The 21168-nt window shown below is 48.8% G+C and overlaps 1 protein-coding gene across 2 annotated transcripts in view; it reads right to left on the bottom strand.

Moving 5' to 3' along the window:
* Positions 1-21168, bottom strand: part of ITGA3 (integrin subunit alpha 3) — a 32782-nt gene that overhangs the window by 2114 nt on the left and 9500 nt on the right. Inside the window, exons 4-25 of one of the 2 annotated variants that reach the window (XM_027517308.1) lie at positions 20257-20506; positions 18655-18741; positions 18078-18285; positions 17416-17612; positions 14950-15038; positions 14688-14824; positions 14438-14524; positions 10816-10883; positions 10606-10742; positions 9881-10030; positions 9688-9785; positions 9120-9267; positions 8787-8855; positions 8136-8215; positions 7953-8030; positions 7353-7455; positions 7063-7245; positions 6808-6930; positions 6046-6159; positions 5029-5127; positions 498-623; positions 21-161 (exon numbers count right to left, since the gene is read on the bottom strand). In XM_027517308.1, coding sequence (XP_027373109.1) covers positions 51-161; positions 498-623; positions 5029-5127; positions 6046-6159; positions 6808-6930; positions 7063-7245; positions 7353-7455; positions 7953-8030; positions 8136-8215; positions 8787-8855; positions 9120-9267; positions 9688-9785; positions 9881-10030; positions 10606-10742; positions 10816-10883; positions 14438-14524; positions 14688-14824; positions 14950-15038; positions 17416-17612; positions 18078-18285; positions 18655-18741; positions 20257-20506 — 2742 coding nt within the window. In that variant the 3' untranslated portion in view covers positions 21-50. The remainder of the gene's footprint in view (positions 1-20; positions 162-497; positions 624-5028; positions 5128-6045; positions 6160-6807; positions 6931-7062; positions 7246-7352; positions 7456-7952; positions 8031-8135; positions 8216-8786; positions 8856-9119; positions 9268-9687; positions 9786-9880; positions 10031-10605; positions 10743-10815; positions 10884-14437; positions 14525-14687; positions 14825-14949; positions 15039-17415; positions 17613-18077; positions 18286-18654; positions 18742-20256; positions 20507-21168) is intronic. The other variant, XM_027517307.1, reaches the window with a different exon arrangement.

A 21168-nucleotide genomic window follows, 5' to 3' on the forward strand; every position in this document is an offset into this window, starting at 1 on the left:
GGGCCCGGAGGCCGCGTTACCCAGCTGGGCCGGGGTGGGGGCTGCCCCCCTCAGTAGTCTTCCGTCAGCCTCTCCGTCTCTGACGGCTGGCTCTTCATCTCCGCCTTCTGCCTCTTAGCTTCATACAGGGCGCGAGTGCGGGCTCGCTTGAAGAAGCCGCACTGCGGAGGGGAGGAGGTGGGGAGGGGCCATCAGGGGGAGCTGGGGGGTTCTTGCCAGCAGCACTCATGAACTCGGGCTTAGGGCTGGGGAGCCTGGATGCCTGGTTCCCAGCCCCAGCTTGGTGATGTGGCAGGAGCCGGAGCTCCTGGTTCCCCTTTCCGGCTTGCAAGTCCCCCCATTAACCCAGGACTGGGAGCTGGAGAGAGAGTGGGGAGGACTTGGGTGATGGGTGGGGTGAGATGGAAGTGAGGAATGAGATGAAGGGAGAGTTGGTGAGGGTCTGCTGGCAGGCGGTCCCAGAGTGGGAGTCCCAGTGGCGGGCTGGGTGTTCTAACCTTCCACAGCAAGAGGATGATCAGCCCCAGCAGCAGCAGCCCGGCACTCACAGCCACAAGCACCAGCCACAGCTCAATCTCAGCCGGCAGCTCCTCCACCAAGTCAGAGTCAATGTCCACGGAAAACTGGAAGGGGTGAGAAGGGGCTCAGCCACGTGTCCACCCCCTTAGGCCCTGAGCTCATCCTTCCTGTTTCGGCTGGACCCAGAACCCTGCTGTTTGATTTACTGCCTGTAGGGGGCACACAGGGACTGGAAAAGCCCCCTGCCAGCCCATTGACAGGAGCAGATTCCTCTATCCTCCCCTTTCTCCTAGAGGCAGACACCAAGATCTCAGAGTCTGGTTTGTGAGCCACACATCCGGGCTTGGGTACCAGCTCCATCCTTCACAAGCTGTGGGACCTTGGACAAGTAATTTCACCTCTCTGAATCTCCATTTCATGCTCTCTGTTAAGAGGATTGTAATGCCTACCTAATAGTATAGTAGATGGCCAAAAGTATGGGTTCTGGAGCCAGACTACCTCAGTTCAAGTCCTAACTATGTTATTCACTAGCTGTGTGACCTTGGGCAAGTCACTTAACCTTTCTGTTCAGCTGTGAAATAGGGTATATGCTAATAATATCTGTATCATAGGTTGCTGCAAGGGTTCGTTTCCAAGGCAAACCATTCAGTATCACAGTAATCCAAGTCTATGCCCCAACCAATAACGCTGAAGAAGCTGAAGTTGAACAGTTCTATGAAGACGTACAAGACCTTTTAGAGCTAACAACCAAAAAAGATGTCCTTTTCATTACAGGGGACTGGAATGCAAAAGTAGGAAGTCAAGAAACACCTGGGGTAACAGGCGAATTTGGCCTTGGAATACAGAATGAAGCAGGGCAAAGACGAATAGAGTTTTGCCAAGAAAATGCACTGGTCATAACAAACACCCTCTTCCAACAACACAAGAGAAGACTCTACACTTGGACATCACCAGATGGTCAACACCGAAATCAGACTGATTTTATTCTTTGCAGCCAAAGATGGAGAAGCTCTATACAGTCAACAAAAACAAGACCAGGAGCTGACTGTGGCTCAGATCACGAACTCCTTATTGCCAAATTCAGACTTAAATTGAAGAAAGTAGGGAAAACCACTAGACCATTCAGGCATGACCTAAATCAAATCCCCTATGATTATACAGTGGAAGTGAGAAATAGATTTAAGGGCCTAGATCTGATAGATAGAGTGCCTGATGAACTACGGAATGAGGTTCGTGACACTGTATAGGAGACAGGGATCAAGACCATCCCCATGGAAAAGAAATGCAAAAAAGCAAAATGGCTGTCTGGGGAGGCCTTACAAATAGCTGTGAAAAGAAGAGAAGCAAAAAGCAAAGGAGAAAAGGAAAGATACAAGCATCTGAATGCAGAGTTCCAAAGAATAGCAAGAAGAGATAAGAAAGCCTTCCTCAGCGATCAATGCAAAGAAATAGAGGAAAACAACACAATGGGAAAGACTAGAGATCTCTTCAAGAAAATTAGAGATACCAAGGGAACATTTCATGCAAAGATGGGCTCGATAAAGGACAGAAATGGTATGGACCTAACAGAAGCAGAAGATATTAAGAAGAGGTGGCAAGAAAACACAGAAGAACGGTACAAAAAAGATCTTCATGACCCAGATAATCACAATGGTGTGATCACTGACCTAGAGCCAGTCATCCTGGAATGTGAAGTCAAGTGGGCCTTAGAAAGCATCACTACGAACAAAGCTAGTGGAGGTGATGGAATTCCAGTTAAGCTATTTCAAATCCTGAAAGATGATGCTGTGAAAGTGCTGCACTCAATATGCCAGCAAATCTGGAAAACTCAGCAGTGGCCACAGGACTGGAAAAGGTCCATTTTCATTCCAATCCCAAAGAAAGGCAATGCCAAAGAATGCTCAAACTACTGCACAATTGCACTCATCTCACACGCTAGTAAAGTAATGCTCAAAATTCTCCAAGCCAGGCTTCAGCAATATGTGAACCGTGAACTTCCTGATGTTCAAGCTGGTTTTAGAAAAGGCAGAGGAACCAGAGATCAAATTACCAACATCCGCTGGATCATGGAAAAAGCAATAGAGTTCCAGAAAAACATCTATTTCTGCTTTATTGACTATGCCAAAGCCTTTGACTGTGTGGATCACAACAAACTGTGGAAAATTCTGAAAGAGATGGGAATACCAGACCACCTGACCTGCCTCTTGAGAAATCTGTATGCAGGTCAGGAAGCAACAGTTAGAACTGGACATGGAACAACAGACTGGTTCCAAATAGGAAAAAGAGTACGTCAAGGCTGTATATTGTCACCCTGCTTATTTAACTTCTATGCAGACTACATCATGAGAAACGCTGGACTGGAAGAAACACAAGCTGGAATCAAGACTGCCGGGAGAAATATCAATAACCTCAGATATGCAGATGACACCACCCTTATGGCAGAAAGTGAAGAGGAACTAAAAAACCTCTTGATGAAAGTGAAAGAGGAGAGTGAAAAAGTTGGCTTAAAGCTCAACATTCAGAAAACAAAGATCATGGCTTCTGGTCCCATCACTATGGGAAATAGATGGGGAAACAGTGGAAACAGTGTCAGACTTTATTTTTGGGGGCTCCAAAATCACTGCAGATGGTGACTGCAGCCATGAAATTAAAAGATGCTTACTCCTTGGAAGGAAAGTTATGACCAACCTAGATAGCATATTCAAAAGCAGAGACATTACTTTGCCAACAAAGGTCCGTCTAGTCAAGGCTATGGTTTTTCCTGTGGTCATGTATGGATGTGAGAGTTGGACTGTGAAGAAGGCTGATCCCCGAAGAATTGATGCTTTTGAACTGTGGTGTTGGAGAAGACTCTTGAGAGTCCCTTGGACTGCAAGGAGATCCAACCAGTCCATTCTGAAGGAGATCAGCCCTGGGATTTCTTTGGAAGGAATGATGCTAAAGCTGAAACTCCAGTACTTTGGCCACCTCACGCGAAGTGTTGACTCACTGGAAAAGACTGATGCTGGGAGGGATTGGGGGCAGGAGGAAAAGGGGATGACAGAGGATGAGATGGCTGGATGGCATCACCGACTCGATGGACATGAGTCTGAGTGAACTCCGGGAGTTGGTGATGGACAGGGAGGCCTGGTGCGCTGCGATTCATGGGGTTGCAAAGAGTTGGACATGACTGAGTGACTGAACTGAACTGAACTGAATCTCTTCTGACGACTGCACATCATTGTAGGAAATGTGCCAGAATTTATTGAACCAATCTCATAGTGAAAGACATTTAGATTGTTTCCAATTTTCTGCCATTATAAATAATGCTTTAAAATATCCCCATATATTTATGCTTGCAAATTTGTCCTATTAGCTCCTTGATATATTATCATACACAAGATCAAAGGAAATATACAATTAAAAATTTAATAGATATTGACAAATTCATCTTTAAAAAGAATCCATCAATTTATATTCCAATCAATTGCATTTCCTTCTACCTTATCAGAACAAGACAGTATTCTTCTTTTTAATATTTTCTCATATGATATGAAAAAAATCTTACTGCTGTTATATTTCACCATACATACAATGCCTATGTATGCCACCCTTTCTCTTTACATATTAAAAATATGTCTATCAATATTTTGTTATATATGCTATAAACTTTTAAAAAAGCAATAAGTCTTTGGCCCTCTTAGTTTCTTTACCATCTCTTTTGCTGTATACAGATTTAAAATTTCAGAGTTGGATTTTTCAAAATTTTTTTGTGATTTCTGGGTTTAATAAAATAACTCCCTCTCCCCATAATTAAAGATTATTATTAAATTATTTCCTGAATTTTCTTCTGGTATATTAGGTTTTATTTCCTACATTTAAATATATTTAATCTAACTCAAATGTGTTTTTGTTTATGGTGTGAGGCAGGGGTTTTTCTTTACTTTCCAAATATGTTCTCCCAATACTACTTAATCATCTATAGTTTTCTCCTTATTAAAATGCTATCTGTACAATATTAGTAAATTCTATTCTGTTCCATTGATCTTCCTGGCCCTTCCTCTGCTACCTTAACTTATTTTAGGAAATGTATGATAATGTATTTAATCAACCCATCATTCACCTCCTATACATATCCTTTCTAACCTTTTCATAACAAATTATAGCCATTTTGTGGTATTTATTTCCATATATATCTTAGAATCAAGTTTGGGAACTTCTTTTCAGGTTTTCACAGAAATGCAACATCTTTACATGCAGATCAAATGAGCCCAAGTAGAGGTTCTCAACCCTGGCTGCACAGTAGAATCTTTGGGGGTACTTTTAAACATACCAATACTGGGGTCCCACCTCCACAGACTCAGATTTTATCACTTAGGGGTGTAGTCCAGACACTAGCAGTCCTCCAGGGGATTCCAATGTGCTAAGACTGAAACCAAATAGCTAAAGTATGTGGAAGTGCTCTGAAAAGATGCCCTGCACTCCCATGCCCTGGCCAGGTTCTGCTGTCTCCTTAACGTGCTCACTCACCCGGACTGTCTTATTCTCCATGTTGATGGTGGGGACGCCGGTTCGGAGGAACAGGGTGGCCCAGCTGGCTACCCTGACTCGGTCAAAGTCTCTGTAATCCTGGAAGGGGGAACGATGAGTCAAAAGCAGCAGATGAAGTCCCTCTGAACCTCCTTCCTGACCAGCCCCCGGGACACTCTCCCTCCACAGAGCATCTTTAAGCAGCACTCCAAAGGACCTGACACCGGGCCTCTCCTCTACACACAAATGCACATCATTCATTCATCTCTGTGTCAGGTCCTGTGCTGGATGCTGGGGACAGCAGAGACAGTGAAGGCCACAGTCTAGGTCTGGCCTGCAGGCTAAATCTGGCCCAAGAGCTGCTTTTGTAAATAAAGTATTTCTGGCACACAGACTCGCCCATTCACCAGTGTATTGTCTGCAGTAGCTTCATGGTACAATGCAGAATTGAGTACCTACAACAGAAAGCTCGTGGCTCACAGAGCTGAAAAGAGATGTTTAACCTAGTCATTCACAGAAAATGTTTGGTCTAGGTCGGCTGGCACTGCAACCCAGAGCAGAGTGTGTTAAGTGGCATGTGTGGCTTCAGAGAAAGTTCTGTGAGTGTCTAGAGGGGAGAGATCACTGTCAGCTAAAAAATCAGAAAAGATCTTGCTGGTGGTCTCTGAGGGAGACTGTGAAGGCTGAACAGGAGTTTACATGCAGAGGTAACAGATGGGAGCTGGCATCCAGGGGAAAGGAGCAGCATGGGCTAACGCAGAGGTGAGAAAGTAATGGATACACAACAGAATAAAGGACACGGGAGATGTTATTTTATGGAGACAAAATGATGTCATGTCCACACATGGATGCACAGACTAACTCTGACAGGGCACACAGTAACAGGTGCATAACCCAGCATGCATCCATCTCCATGCAGTCACCGACAACACTCAGGTACACACGTGTAGTCTGGCCTCACCCTCTCCCTGTTGCTCTCCCAGCCCGGGGTGGGTGGCAGTTGAGACCGGCACTGACCTCGATGAAGGTGCTGTTCCACACTCGTGCCTGGATGGTCACGTTGGTGATGACAGGGGCATCAGGAATGGGGCACTCCAGCCACACACAGTGGGTGTGGTCACTGCCACAGCTCTGAGATAGGCAGGGAACACAGACCCAGAGAGTCTGGGTCTCTAGATTCTCCAGACTTTGCTCCAGGCTTTGTCCCAACTATGGTTGAAACTGAAGGGGCCTGTCCTCATCCCTTCACTCAAGCACATTCCCCGCCAACCCTGCATTTTTGTGTTTAAGGTACATTCTTTGGACCACACATACATATATGCCAGCGACATGGAGAACAGGAAATCTGGTCCCTGTTCATGTACACAGCGCCCAGTCCTGAACACCACCTTCCCACACTGGGCTTCCTCCGGCTACTCCTCCCTCTCCACCCAGCTAGGCTTCAAGTTGCTGCACAGGCCTGCTCCCCACTCCCTTCCGACAGAGGGCGCCCTGCACCCTGTCTTCATCTTGTGTCTCCCCATCCCTAGTTCTAATATCCAAAGCTTTGAACAGCTATATCACCCCAACAGGTTGGGGTTCCTGGGAATAGAATCAGTGTCTGTGCTTTTGGTTCACCGTATTGACTGCTCCCCAAAACAAGGCAAGGGCCACATTACCACATCAGACTGGGGTCTCCTGGAGAGTACCAGCTATCTCTCTTGCTTCGTATGTCTCGAGGTGCCCACTCACCCTATGATGGGTGGGCATACTCCCCCCAGCCCTGCCCTGGCCACTCACCAATTGGATCTCAGACTTGGCCTTTTTGGCAGCAGCCAGAGTGACAGGCGGGGGGCCTTGGCCTCCTCCTGGGTCCAGTTGTCGCCGCCTGCGCTGTGGAGATGGCGGCCCGTCCCCAGGAACCTGAAGAGGGTAGAGGCGATTTACTGGTGGAAGGAGCAGAGGTGAGGAGAGGAGGAAAGGGCAGGGAGAGGAAAATGTTGGCCTTTCTGCCCTGCAGCTAGCAAAGGAAATGGGCCACAAGTGAATGCTTACAGAGAGAGTGAGATTGAGAGGGTTGATAAGGTCTCCAGGCGGCTGGCAGTGCCAGGATCCATTGCCATGGACAGTGATCTCCGTGGGGTACAGCAGCCACTTGCCATTGCTGACTTCATAGGGCCACTCCAGCCCCAGGACCAGGGTCCCCAGGGCTGCCAGCCCTTCACCCATTGGGCCCACCTGTGAGGACAAGGGATGTCACTGCTACTTTCTCCTGGGAAACCACCTCTGTCTCACCAACCCCCAATCCTCACACTCTCTGACCCTGGACCCAGAGGTCCCTTTACCTGGAACTCGTACTTGAGAGGGCTTCCCACATCCTCCACAGTTTTCATGCCAGACTCACCCATCACTGTCCCCCCAAAGAAGCTTTGTAGCCGGTGATTCACCCTGGGGGTGAGAAAGACGCTGGAGTGATAGGGGACAGTAGGGGCCCTTGCAGGGGGTGGGTACCAAGGTTAACTACAGCTCCTCTGACATCAAGCAGACCTGAGACAAACCCCAGCTCTAGCATTTACTGCGGTACAGCCTTGAGCAAATAATTTATCCTCTCTAGCCTCAGTTTCTTCAACTGTAAAGTAAGGTTAATCTCTTAAGTGGGGTCACTGTGTCATGGGGCCATTGTGAGAAGACAATGAGATGATGTATATAAAATCATTAGCACAATGGGCTCTCATGAAATGGTAGGGCCACACCAACACCTTCGCCCCAGAGTTGCTGATTCCTCCACAGCTAGCTGCTCTGCAAGGAGAACAATAACAGTAACAATCATGACAGTGATGTTGAGGATACCAGGCCAAGAAAGGTGTGTCAGAGGAGCTTGAGAGACACCTTAGGGAAGGGAGGCCCAGGCTCCTCAGCAGGCTGAGGTTCAGGGCGGTACCCACATGCTGAGTGAGGCCTGGAGTGTGTAGTCCACCAGCAGAGGCAGGGTCATGGGCCGTAGGTCATCCTGGTGACTTGACCTGAGGAAGGAATACAGAGGGTAGGGGAGGACTATGTCAGCTGAGGCTGGGGGGCACCCAGGATACCTCAACCCCCATATAGACTGGCTTCCTGAGGTCACTCACGTGGAGAGCTGCAGCTGCGCCTGGAGTTCCCTTGTGTGTAGGGTCACTCCAATGACCTCGAAAGCAATGAGCAGCTCCATCTGCCATAAGGGCAAGAGAGGTTGTTTGAGGTCAGGCAGGGGTGATGCCATGGGGAAGAGAGGGGCTGAGTGCTGTGCTGGGGAGTTGGCTCCCTGGTCTCCATCTCCCACCTGTCTCCACTCTTCCACCTTCCTAGCCTTATCTGCCTCCCTCTTCCCATTCTTTTCTGTTAGTAATAGCTCATGTAGCTCAATACTTCTGAGCTACACGACCTTGAGCAATCACTCAAGCTTGCTAAGCCTATGTTTCCTTTCTGTAAATCAGCACCAACTTCCTCAGAAGGTTGTGAGAAATACATAAAAGAATTGGGCTCAGGGCCTGGCATGCAGCAGGTGCTCAGCAAAATCAGTTTCCTCGCCTCCACCTGCTCTAGCTTTGTGCATAGCTCCGTAGTGGCTCCATTTTTCTGTCTCTGGGTCTCTCCCCACCCCCTACTGCATCCCTCCTCCCCAGCTCTAGCTCTTTGATTCAAGGAAGCCTGGGAACCAGGCAGGCAGAGGGAGGATAAGGAATTCATCAGAGGAGGAGCCTTGGACCCACAGCCCTGGGAGAGTACAGTCAGGCACTTACCCTCTGGTTCCGTTTAAAGGGGTTCCCCAGCTCACAAACGATGGTCTCATTGGCTTGGCAGGCTCCAGGCTGAAGAAAGAAGACAAATCAGATCTAGGTGGTCAGACTAAGGCTTGTCCCACTCCTCTCCTGTGGCAGAGGGCCCGAAGCCCTCGAGGCTTGAGAAGTGGGTTCCCCTAGCAACAGAGACGCTGCAGGCACCTGAGGAAGCCCAGCCCAGAGGACTAGGGTTGGGGGGGGGGGGACACGTGGCAAATGACCACACAGGTACATGACATGTAGGAAGGATGCATTGGGTCGTGGTTGGGCTCTGAGGAGGCAGAGGGCACTCACGGGGCGCACTGAGGACAGCAGCAGGGTGGGAGGCACTTCCAGGGTGAGGAGCGCCTCGTGGGCATCTTCCCCAGCCCGCTTCCGGCTTGGGGTGTTGGTCACGTTGATGCTCAGGAGCAGTTTTCGGAGGTCTCTCCTGTACTGGAGCCTAAGAGGGGAGGAGCAGGCCCAGACTGAGCCCAAAGCCCCGCCCCAATCTGTTATGCTCCGCCCCTCAGAAGAAAGCCCCTTTTCTGGCCAAGGAAGGCCAATCTTATGCTGCTGCTAAGTCGCTTCAGTCATGTCCGACTCTGTGCGACCCCATAGACGGCAGCCCACCAGGCTCCACCGTCCCTGGGATTCTCCAGGCAAGAATACTGGAGTGGGTTGCCATTTCCTTCTCCAGCCAATCTTATAGTTCTTGGCTAATTAAGGTCCCTCCTCTCTGACTTGCCTCTCTGTGAGACCCCACCCCTTAGGTCTCAACAGTTCTCTCCACTCCTTCCGACCAATAGGGCCCCGCCCCTCAATTCCTGATAGCCAGTGAAGTCCGGCCCACCTTGGCCAATCAGCCCTGCCCAGAGCGCACCTGCTCAGCCGCTGCCCCAGCTCAGACACGAAGGCCGCCCGCATCTGTAAATTGCTGTCGCACCTGTTGTCCTGCCCGCATTCCTTCTGGAACTGTACCTGGGGGTGGTGGGAGTTGTGAAGGGCCCACCATCATCCATAGCTCTCCAGGACCGTGCCCTTCCGGCCCTGGCCCCGGCCCCGGCCCTACCCACCTCCGTGTGGTTCTCCAGAGCCTGCGCTTGGTTGAGGACCGGGTAGGCATCCAGGGACCCAAGCCCCAGTTGGGGACGATCAGGCAACCGCAAAGGTAACGAGTAGTTCATGGAGATGGTGATGGGTCGGAGTTTGTCGCGGACGTTGTCCTGGGAAAGGAAGGTAAACTGAACCCAGCTCTGTACTGCCCTCCAAACCAAGTTGTATCCTCATACAAACCTAAGCCCCTAGGGAGGAGCTGCGCCCCTCTCCCTCAACCCTAAAAAACCCCTGTAAGACTGAATCCCCTCTGGTCTGCTCACCAAATTGACCCGCTTCGGTAAGATGTGGCTCCTCCTCTCCAGAGACTCCTCTGGAGGAAGATTGACTCTCCCTTCATTCCTGGGGTCCCCAAGTTGAGTTTTCCCTTTTCACTCTGATGTCCCAGAGAAAGCCTGCGCTTGTCCTTGCTTCTGGATGCCTTTTCTCCAGAGACAAGCTAAAAATCTCACATACTTCTCTTTGGCCCCCATCCCTGCTCCAAAGGTCTCTGTTCTCTACCATGGGCTGGATGCTGTGCGCTGTAGCCTCCACTTACCTATGACCTTCCAGGCCAATCCACCACCTTTGTCTCTGGAGAGAACTCATGCCCTCACCCTTGACCTCGGGGACTCTCCTGGGCCCATGGAGTTACCTCCTCCTGGGACCATGGAGTCAATGTACTGCCCCTCACCCCCTCCCTCACCATCAGGAGCAGCTCCAGTGTCTGGCAGCGCATCTCAGGCATGGAGAAGAAGCCGTGGAAGACAGCTGACTGGCTGCGTGCAAAGTGGAGTCGGGGTGGGCGGCGGTCCCGGTCAGCCTCCAGCGTGTAGGCCAGGGCTGTGGGTGTACAGGCTGGTCAGCAAGTGACCAGGTGAGCGTGCCCCCCCTCGCCCTGCAGCCCAGCACTCACTGATGTTCCGCCTGTAGTTGGGGTTGCCTGCACTCTGGTTGTAAGCAAAGCACAGCTCCACCTGCACACTGTTGAGGGTGGGGGACATACAGGAGGGTCAGGTCACGGTGGAACCCAGATACCCAGGTCCCAGCTCTCACCCGCTTTACTGGGCAAGAGGAAACAGGGTCTTTGGGGGAAAGACAGAGACAAAACTGAGGAGTCCACAGAGCTGGGCTGGGGTGTCCCTGGTCTCTTCAGGCCATAGAAAACAAGCTTAGAGGGCACCAATGGGGAAACTGAGGTCCTGAGACTAAAGGAGTTGCCTGAAGCCAGGTGTTGGCCCAGCCTAGTCTTGGGCAGGATCCCCAGTCCAGATCTCTTTCCCCACCACCCACTGCTTCCCTACTCCATCTCCCTCAGCTTTCTGATCCATTATCCTCATTCACTAATAGACCTTGGGGTCATCACTGTCATTATTGTAACCATCTTAGCAACTATGTTTTTTTTGAGCACTTAGGATTTACAGAGCACAAAATGCAAACAAGCAAAATGGCTGTCTGGGGAGGCCTTACAAATAGATGTGAAAAGAAGAGAAGCGAAAAGCAAAGGAGCAAAGGAAAGACATAAGCATCTGAATGCAGAGTTCCAAAGAATAGCAAGAAGAGATAAGAAAGCCTTCCTCAGCGATCAATGCAAAGAAATAGAGGAAAACAACACAATGGGAAAGACTAGAGATCTCTTCAAGAAAATTAGAGATACCAAAGGAACATTTCATGCAAAGATGGGCTCGATAAAGGACAGAAATGGTATGGACCTAACAGAAGCAGAAGATATTAAGAAGAGGTGGCAAGAAAACACAGAAGAACGGTACAAAAAAGATCTTCATGACCCAGATAATCACAATGGTGTGATCACTGACCTAGAGCCAGTCATCCTGGAATATGAAGTCAAGTGGGCCTTAGAAAGCATCACTACGAACAAAGCTAGTGGAGGTGATGGAATTCCAGTTGAGCTATTCAAATCCTGAAAGATGATGCTGTGAAAGTGCTGCACTCAATATGCCAGCAAATCTGGAAAACTCAGCAGTGGCCACAGGACTGGAAAAGGTCCATTTTCATTCCAATCCCAAAGAAAGGCAATGCCAAAGAATGCTCAAACTACTGCACAATTGTACTCATCTCACATGCGAGTAAAGTAATGCTCAAAATTCTCCAAGCCAGGCTTCAGCAATATGTGAACCGTGAACTTCCTGATGTTCAAGCTGGTTTTAGAAAAGGCAGAGGAACCAGAGATCAAATTGCCAACATTCGCTGGATCATGGAAAAAGCAATAGAGTTCCAGAAAAACATCTATTTCTGCTTTATTGACTATGTCAAAGCCTTTGACTGTGTGGATCACAACAAACTGTGGAAAATTCTGAAAGAGATGGGAATACCAGACCACCTGACCTGCCTCTTGAGAAATCTGTATGCAGGTCAGGAAGCAACAGTTAGAACTGGACATGGAACAACAGACTGGTTCCAAATAGGAAAAAGAGTACGTCAAGGCTGTATACTGTCACCCTGCTTATTTAACTTCTATGCAGACTACATCATGAGAAACACTGGACTGGAAGAAACACAAGCTGGAATCAAGACTGCCGGGAGAAATATCAATAACCTCAGATATGCAGATGACACCACCCTTATGGCAGAAAGTGAAGAGGAACTAAAAAGCCTCTTGATGAAAGTGAAAGTGGAGAGTGAAAAAGTTGGCTTAAAGTTCAACATGCAGAAAACGAAGATCATGGCATCCGGTCCCATCACTTCATGGGAAATAGACGGGGAAACAGTGGAAACAGTGTCAGACTTTATTTTTTTGGGCTCCAAAATCACTGCAGATGGTGACTGCAGCCATGAAATTAAAAGATGCTTACTCCTTGGAAGGAAAGTTATGACCAACCTAGATAGCATATTCAAAAGCAGAGACATTACTTTGCCAACAAAGGTCCATCTAGTCAAGGCTATGGTTTTTCCTGTGGTCATGTATGGATGTGAGAGTTGGACTGTGAAGAAGGCTGATCCCCGAAGAATTGATGATTTTGAACTGTGGTGTTGGAGAAGACTCTTGAGAGTCCCTTGGACTGCAAGGAGATCCAAGCAGTCCATTCTGAAGGAGATCAGCCCTGGGATTTCTTTGGAAGGAATGATGCTAAAGCTGAAACTCCAGTACTTTGGCCACCTCATGTGAAGTGTTGACTCATTGGAAAAGACTGATGCTGGGAGGGATTGGGGGCAGGAGGAGAAGGGGACGACAGAGGATGAGATGGCTGGATGGCATCACTGATTCGATGGACGTGAGTCTGAGTGAACTCCGGGTTTTGGTGATGGACAGGGAGGCCTGGTGTGCTGCGATTCATGGGGTCACAAAGAGTCGGACACGACTGAGCGACTGAACTGAACTGAACTGATGCTAAGGGCTTCCCTGGTGGCTCAGAGGTTAAAGCATCTGCAATGAGGGAGACCTGGGTTCGATCCCTGGTCGGGAAGATCCCCTGGAGAAGGAAATGGCAACCCACTCCAGTATTCTTGCCTGGAGAATCCCATGGACGGAGGAGCCTGGTGGGCTACAGTCCACGGGGTGGCAAAGAGTCAGACATGACTGAGTGACTTCACTTTCACTTTATGCTAAGGGCTTTTTGTACATTATCTCATTTGATTATCACAACCACCCTGTAAATTGATTATATATATATATATATATATTTTTTTTTTTTATGAGGTAGGGAAGAGCTGGTTTTTAATCAGTATTTGTGATTTTATTTGACTTTTTAAAACACATTTCTCAAGGCCATTCCTAGATCCCTCTAGGAGTTCTTGGTCCCTGGGTTAAGAACTCTAGCTATTAAATCCATTCTATTTTAAATCCTAGTTGAAATCTATCAAAATCTAATTTCCGATATTCTGCTCATATCACCTTGGTTCTATACGTCTCAGCTTTTTCCTCTGTGTGTAATGGTTACTATGGCAACAGTTAAAAATAAATTTTATGTCATACAACACCCAACTAGGCTCTGATGCCATCTCTCCTGCCCCCAAACCCAGCCACACATCCTACCTTCCTTTTTATTTTTCCTCCATTTAGTAAGCAAAAATGAGGAGTGAGCAGATTACATTGTATATATCCTGTATGAAATGCCATAATGGTCTTTTTCCAATCAGAAAGGAGTTTGCCAAGCTTTACTGACAACACTGTAAGTTTCTCTCTCACTCTCTTGATTATATATTTTAAAAAAAAATTTTTACTGGAGTATAGTTGCTTTACAGTGTTGTGTTAGTTTCTGTGAATTGGATATTAATATTGCTACTCCCTAGAGCCCATCCCTCCCATTGCAGTGGGCAAGGCTGGAATCTGAACCAAGCAGACCAGAGCTCCAACCACCATGCCCTACCTGCCCCCCTACCCCCACAGTTCACCCATTAGCAAGGAATTTTGCTCTTTAATGAGGTTGAGTGGGGAGCGCAATGCTTTCCCAAGCATCAACTCTTTAATGGTGGGGTATCAGGAGTTGCCAGGGAAGGGTTTTGAAAGCCAGGGTCCCTCCTGGGCTTCCCAAACATCAGGAGGAATGAATGGGCAGACTGGGGCCAGAGGGTCTCACCAGGAGGTGGCCGTGCAGAATGCAGGGTCCAGTATGGATGGCTTGGCTACCAAGGTCTTATGAAGGATGTTGATGACAGGCCGGGCCCTGCATAGAAAAACCAGACATCAGTGCCTCAGGCCCACCCCAGGCCAGGCCAGGGTCAGGGCTCAGGCTTGTATGGACCTGATTCTGAAGGTGGACAGAGCTGGGGCTCCATGCAGGCAGGGACGGAAGAGAGAGGTCCCCATCCACCGTTGCCCTGGCTCACCTCAGCAGCACGATGCGGTCTGACAGGCTCCCCACCAGCAGGTCTGGGTAGAAGTTCTCATCCACGTCCATCTGCCCACTCAGGGAGTAGCCAAAGGTGGCCAAGCCAGGCAGTCCCAGCTGCTCTCCATGGATTACCTGGGGGCAGGGGGAGACGGTGGGGACAGGCTCTGGGGAAGGTTCTACAGAGTGGGGCCCATGGGGAATAGGCAGGAGTGCGTGAGGAAAAGGAAGAAGGTGCCTCTGTCCCTGGCCATCTGTACCTGCTGGGGCTGTCTGAGGAGCCCCCTGGAGCTGCCATGGTAGATGTACACTTTGCCCAAGCCCTCGAATGGGGCTCCCACAGCAATGTCTGGGAAAGAGAGATAGTTCAGGGTCACCCTGGGTACTATGGGCCCCATGGTTTTCCAGTCCTATGCTCCAGGCCACAGAGCCCAGCATGGCATGACCTCCCTGTCAAGCAGTGCTCAGAGCATCAGGGAACAGAGTTCTGTAACTTAGGATTAAAACTGGGACCATTAGGCACCCAATTGCCTCCTTTTATATATGGGAAATTAGGCCCAGGAGAGGGAAGTGACTTACCAAAGTCACATAGCAAGTTAATGTCTCTGGCAGGTCTAGACCCCAGATTCCTGACCACTGGCTATTTGTTTTCCCTTATTACTGTGCCTTCCTTCTCCCCTGTCAACCGCCCTTCCAGACACCTGGTTCTTCTCATGACATTTAAGAGCAGGGTCACAAAAGCAGGTGTTCCCCATTTGTGACTTTGCCAGATAGTTCTCAAACACTCATCTCATCCAGTCCTCACAAGAGTGCTGGCAGTAGGTAATACTGTCCCCACTTCACAGATGAGGAAATAGGCTCAGAAAACTTAAAGTCGGACAGCTAATAAGTAGAGAAGAGGCTGTTTGAGCCTATGTCTAACAGTGGGGGCTGGGATTTTCATCACAACACTATAACTTTTCTTGTTAAATTCTAACCATTATTTCCACAAAATAACTCCAAGATGTTTTGTCTTCTTAAACTTTCTAGTTTGCTGCTTTTGATCTGATATGGCCTAGGTAATTAGAAAGTCAAGCTTGTAGGAAAAGTAGGCAAAGGAAGAATAAGTAGATCTTGAGTGACAACTGGGCAACTCTTCGATCAGTAAGTGCTTGGGCTTCATTAACTGAACTTTCTAGCACCTATTTTGGCTCTTGAGAGGTTCCTCTGCCTTCCTTTTGGTTTTCAGATATATTCTGGGAAATTGAGGTTGTCAGAGAAATGACTTCCAGATAAGCCAGGTGCTCCCATGGCAATCAGGCTAAACCCCTTGATTTATCCCTCTCCTTGACATGCAAGGTCTGATTGGTCTCCAAGTCCAGCAGAATAGTAATTGGCATCCCCTATATCCAGAACTTCTACCATGTCCCTGTGCTTAACATCCACACCTGGTATACTATATATATATTTTTTTTTTTTTTTTTTTCTTTTTTTGGCTGCATCGGGTCTTAGTTGCAGAATGCAGGTTCTCTAGTTGTGACATGTGGGCTTAGTTGCCCCTCAGCATGATCTTAGTTCTCCGACCAGGGACTGAATCCATGTTCCCTGCATTGCAAGACGGATTCTTAACCACTGGACCACCGGGGAAGTTCCACACCTGATATAGTAATGCTATGCTATGCTATGCTAACTTGCTTCAGTCGTGTCCGACCCTGTGCGACCCCATAGACGGCAGCCCACCAGGCTCCCCCGTCCCTGGGATTCTCCAGGCAAGAACACTGGAGTGGGTTGCCATTTCTTTCTCCAGTGCATGAAAGTGAAAAGTGAAAGTGAAGTCACTCAGTCGTGTCTGACTCCTAGTGACCCCATGGACTGCAGCCTACCAGGCTCCTCCATCCATGGGATTTTCCAGGCAAGAGTACTGGAGTGGGGTGCCATTGCCTTCTCCGATATTCTTTTTTAAATTTTTAATTGGAGGATGAAAGTGAAAGTGAAGTCGCTCAGTTGTGTCTGACTCTTTGCGACCCCATGGACTGTAGCCTACCAGGCTCCTCAGTCCACGGAATTTTCCAGGCAAGAGTACTGGAGTGGGTTGCAATTTCCTTCTCCAGGGGATCTTCCCAACCCAGGGATTGAACCCGGGTCTCCCCCATTGCAGGCAGATGCTTTACCATCTGAGCCACCAGGATAATTGCTTTTTAATATTGTATTGGTCTCTACCGTACATCAACATGAATCAGCCATAGGTAATACTATATTCTTGATCTTAACATCCCTAGCCTTGCTCCCCACCTCCATCCAGCCCACATCTCCCTCCAGAATCATCTCTCAGGGTACCAAGCTATCATGTCACACCTCTGCCCTCAAATCTTTCCGGACACCCCTCTACCGTAACCCAAGCATAAGGCCCTAGCTTTGCTGCCTGGTTTTCAGTGTGTCCACCCCATCCCCACACTACCTCTCCAGCCACATCTCTGATGTGAACACCTCACATCAGCCAAATGGACCACACTCACATTTTGCCCCTTCTGTTCCCACCACTGTGTACACTCAGCCTGGCCTTTGATGCCCAATGGTATGTCCACTGTTCCAGGAGGTCTACTGAGCTCACCCCTGGGGGCTCCCTCTGCACTGCTGTGAGCTCCCCAGACCTGGGCCCGAGTCTGTCTCCTTTTTGGGCCCTATCAAGCCTGGTATGCAGTTGGCTCTCAGTCAGCGGGTGCTGGGCCGGGAGTGCTGGCTCATACCCTGGAATCCGTCTTGGTTGACGTCACCAATGCTTGCCACAGAGAAGCCGAAGGCGGAGCGACTGGGGCCATGAAGAAGGAGGGAGGGGTGGTCTGGGAAGGAGGTGCCTGCCTGGTTCATGAAGATATAAATCGCACCCCCTACTTCCTCTTTCCGCTCAAAGTAATAGGGGGCACCCACCAGGAGGTCCTGCCACCTGCAAAGGAAAGAAGGAGGGGAGATGGAACACGCAGCATAACTGTTATTTAGCAGACACAACTGCGCCAGGCAGGGCACACAACTCTACAAGTGATGCCTCTGGCCATAGGTTGTGGGAAGGACATGGAAGGGTCATTGTGACCAATCTAATAGAAAACACAGGTTGTGGAAAAGCCATGTACAGACAGATCACACCCAAACAGCTCATATCCACTAGGGCCATACAAATGACAGGCACAGTCAGTGAGACGCAGGCTTCACGAAATTGACATGCAAACCCATAAAGTCCAAATCCCATAAAGTCTGATTGCAAATCAACATGCAGAACTGATTTGTAAATCCCTGCAAACAACATGCAAAAAAAAACACACAGTTGCAAACCTCTATTTCTCTGCCCTCACTTGTGCAAGCCCACCCCCTCATCATTCTCCCTGGCCCCAGAGAAATGTCCCTGGATTCTTACCCATCATTGTTCAGGTCTGCCAGGGCAATGGCACTGCCAAAATAGGCTCCCACCTGCGTGCCCTCCAGCACCTGCCTCCTCCGCAAGTCTCCACCTGCTTCCTGGCTCAGCAAAAAGACAGCGCCCACATGTTGGTGCCGCGGGGCACCTGTCACAATGGTGATGTTTGTGGGGTGCAAGATGGCACTGCCCACCTGCATCGTGTAGCCTGGGATGGGGGGAAGGTGGTCAATTGAGACTCCAGTAAGGTTGGTCCCCTTGTACTCTGGTCATCTCCCAGGATCCCCCATTATCTTCTATTCCTCTATTCTAGGTTGGGCAAGAAAGTGGACCTTGGATACCCAGCCCCAAGTCCTGACCGTACGCTGACCATGAACTCCATGAGGGTTTTGACTCTGCCTCTGGGTGGAGTATACAGCTGGTGCTCAGTAAGTGTGTGCTAGCTGAACTGAATGCTACTGGTCTCAGTGCAGTCTGGCCTCTCTACTCCACAGACACTGAAGGGGAGAGGACCAGTGTGCCAGGGACTGAGCCCCCTTTCTCCTCCCCACCAAAGGGCCACTACAACTGGGCTCACCAATATAGAGGTTTCCTTGGTCCTCTGGGTCCTTGTAACTATATTCAGACAAATCCCAGTCCTTCCGCTGAATCATGTAGCTGTTTCCTTCACAAAGATTTGAGGAGGGGGTATAAGTCACCACTCCTTTTCTCCACTATGTCCAGCCCCCCCTTCAGATAAGGATAATAATAACCCCTTTTACCTGTGAGTACTTTGCCATTTGAAAATCACTTACTCTTTATTTTAACAATTCTGAGCTAGCATGATGACCCCATTTTGCAGATGAGAGAAGTGAGGCTCAGGGATGGAGGCTCAGGGATGTCCAGTCATGGCTGGAATCCAGTCATCTGGGTACCGGCATACTATCAATAGATGACATTTCTCCCACCCTAGTCAACGAAGCCAGACTCACACCATTATCTTCTCCTAATCCTGTCCCCAGACTCGGGCTACCTACTTTCCCCTGCCTCCCAGGCTGCTGCTGGAGAGTACCTTGGCCCTGCCAAGGAGTGGGAGATAAGACTAGCAGAGTGAGCAGAGGCCTCAGCCTCAGGTGAGCCCAGAGCTGTGACTATGCCCTGGGCAACCTGTTGGTCAAGAGGACAAAACAAATAAATCACTGGGATGTAACATGCCACATAAGAAATATAGTCAATAATAATGTAATCACTTTGAAGGGTGACAGATGGTTTCTTGGCTTATAGGGGTGATCATTTTACAATGTACTTAAATGCTGATCACCATGTTATACACCTGAAACTAACATAATATTGTACATCAACTATACTGCAATTAAAAAAAAAAAAAAGAACAAGATTCTGGCCTCCCTCTGCTTGTTGATTCTGCAACAGTAGGTGCAGTAAGGGAAAAGAGGTCACTGTTGCTACAGCCTGTGGTGGAGAGAGGCAGGTGGACGGTGTGTGAGCCGTCAGATGCCTGAAAGTCAGTATGTGGTGTGGCAGAATCAAGCATGAGTTTTGATACAAGAAAATACTCTGCAGCCCTCTCAAAAGATTGCCTTGTATGCACTGACATGAAAACATGCCCCAAATTTATTGATACATGAAGAGGAAGTAGCAGAACAATACATTTAAAATGATTTTCTGTGTGGGTATGTGTGTTTCTTAAGATACCTATATATTCTAAAACAGGTCTGGAAGGACCCACAAGACACTTAGCAGTATACACTGGGAAATGGGACGAGGGAGATGCGGGAGAAGAAGGGCGCTCTTCCTGTTTATTTTACTGTGCCATTTAGTAGTTGTACCAGGGATGTGTTTTATTTTTTAATAAGTTTTTAAATGGTTAACCTGGCATCAGAGGGACCTACATTCCAATACACATTTCAGGACTTACTACTGGCCTTGGGCAATTTATTTTACTTCTCCAAGGCTCAGTTTTCTGTAAAATGGGTATAATAATACTTGCATTTTAAGATTAATTAAGATAATAGGTGGACCTCTGGTACCTAGAAAGCGCTTTAAAATAGCAGAGGTGGTTGCTGATGTTGGCAAGGGCATGCTCTCCTCTGCCCTCTTGTGTGGAAGCTCTGGCAGGCTGCCTCAGGGCCTAACAGGGGTGGTGGTCTCTGCTCTTCTTCCCTTCCCCCACAATCCCCACCTTTCCAGTTGTAGGCACCAGGAGCGCCAAAGTACACGGTGTTTTGGGTGAAGCCGCCGCTGGTGCCCAGCTGGCACATGCCTGTCTCCAGGTAGTCAGTGTTGCTGTTGCACATCTCGTTGTGGTAGGTCTGCCAGTCATCCCTGGCGTCCAGCTCCAGGTCGTTGCCTCTCACATAGCACTTGCCCACCATGCGCCGCTGGTCCTCTGACCCGGACCACAGCACCTGGGTGTAGCGGTGGGCACAGACCTGGGGACCCCCCCAACACACACAGCTAAGCCCACAGTGGGGACTCAGGAACGGAGTCTCCACGGCCCCGTGCACCTCTACTTTTGCAGGAGAGGAGTGGAAAGAGGTCTCCTGGCTTTTCTCTCTTCCCATAGAAATGCCTGGACCCGCATTGCCTTTCCAGAATTCCAAAACCTGCTCTGAGGGTTAGAAACACTTTTTGGAAGACCAGAAGGTACTGGATTTTGAGAGTGGCTTAGAGATCTCGGCAAAATAAAAAGGGAAAGGATGAGGGGATGTGGGGCTCAGGTTCTTGGGTCTAAAAGGAGCCAGACACAGAGCAGGTTAGGAAGTTGCTTCTCTGTTGTCCCCTGATGATCCTGCCCTCTTAATAAACGGATCAATATTAGAATAACAACCACCACCACCGCAGCAGTAGCTAATACTTACTGAGTGCTTACTTACTTAGTAAGTATATACCAGACACAAGTCTGAGCTTTTTGCATATTAATTCTTTTAAGCCTCCTACCAGCTCTATGGGCTAGGGATAATTACTTCCTCATTTTAGATAAGGACACTGAGGCACAGAGAAATAAGCAACCTCACATCCAGAGAGAGGCAGGGGATATTCAATCCAAGGCTGTCGGGCTCCGGGGTCAAGCTCTTAAGCACCAGACTGTGCT

This window comes from Bos indicus x Bos taurus, chromosome 19 (genome assembly GCF_003369695.1).
Source record: "Bos indicus x Bos taurus breed Angus x Brahman F1 hybrid chromosome 19, Bos_hybrid_MaternalHap_v2.0, whole genome shotgun sequence".
In the NCBI taxonomy this organism is placed as follows: domain Eukaryota; kingdom Metazoa; phylum Chordata; class Mammalia; order Artiodactyla; family Bovidae; genus Bos; species Bos indicus x Bos taurus.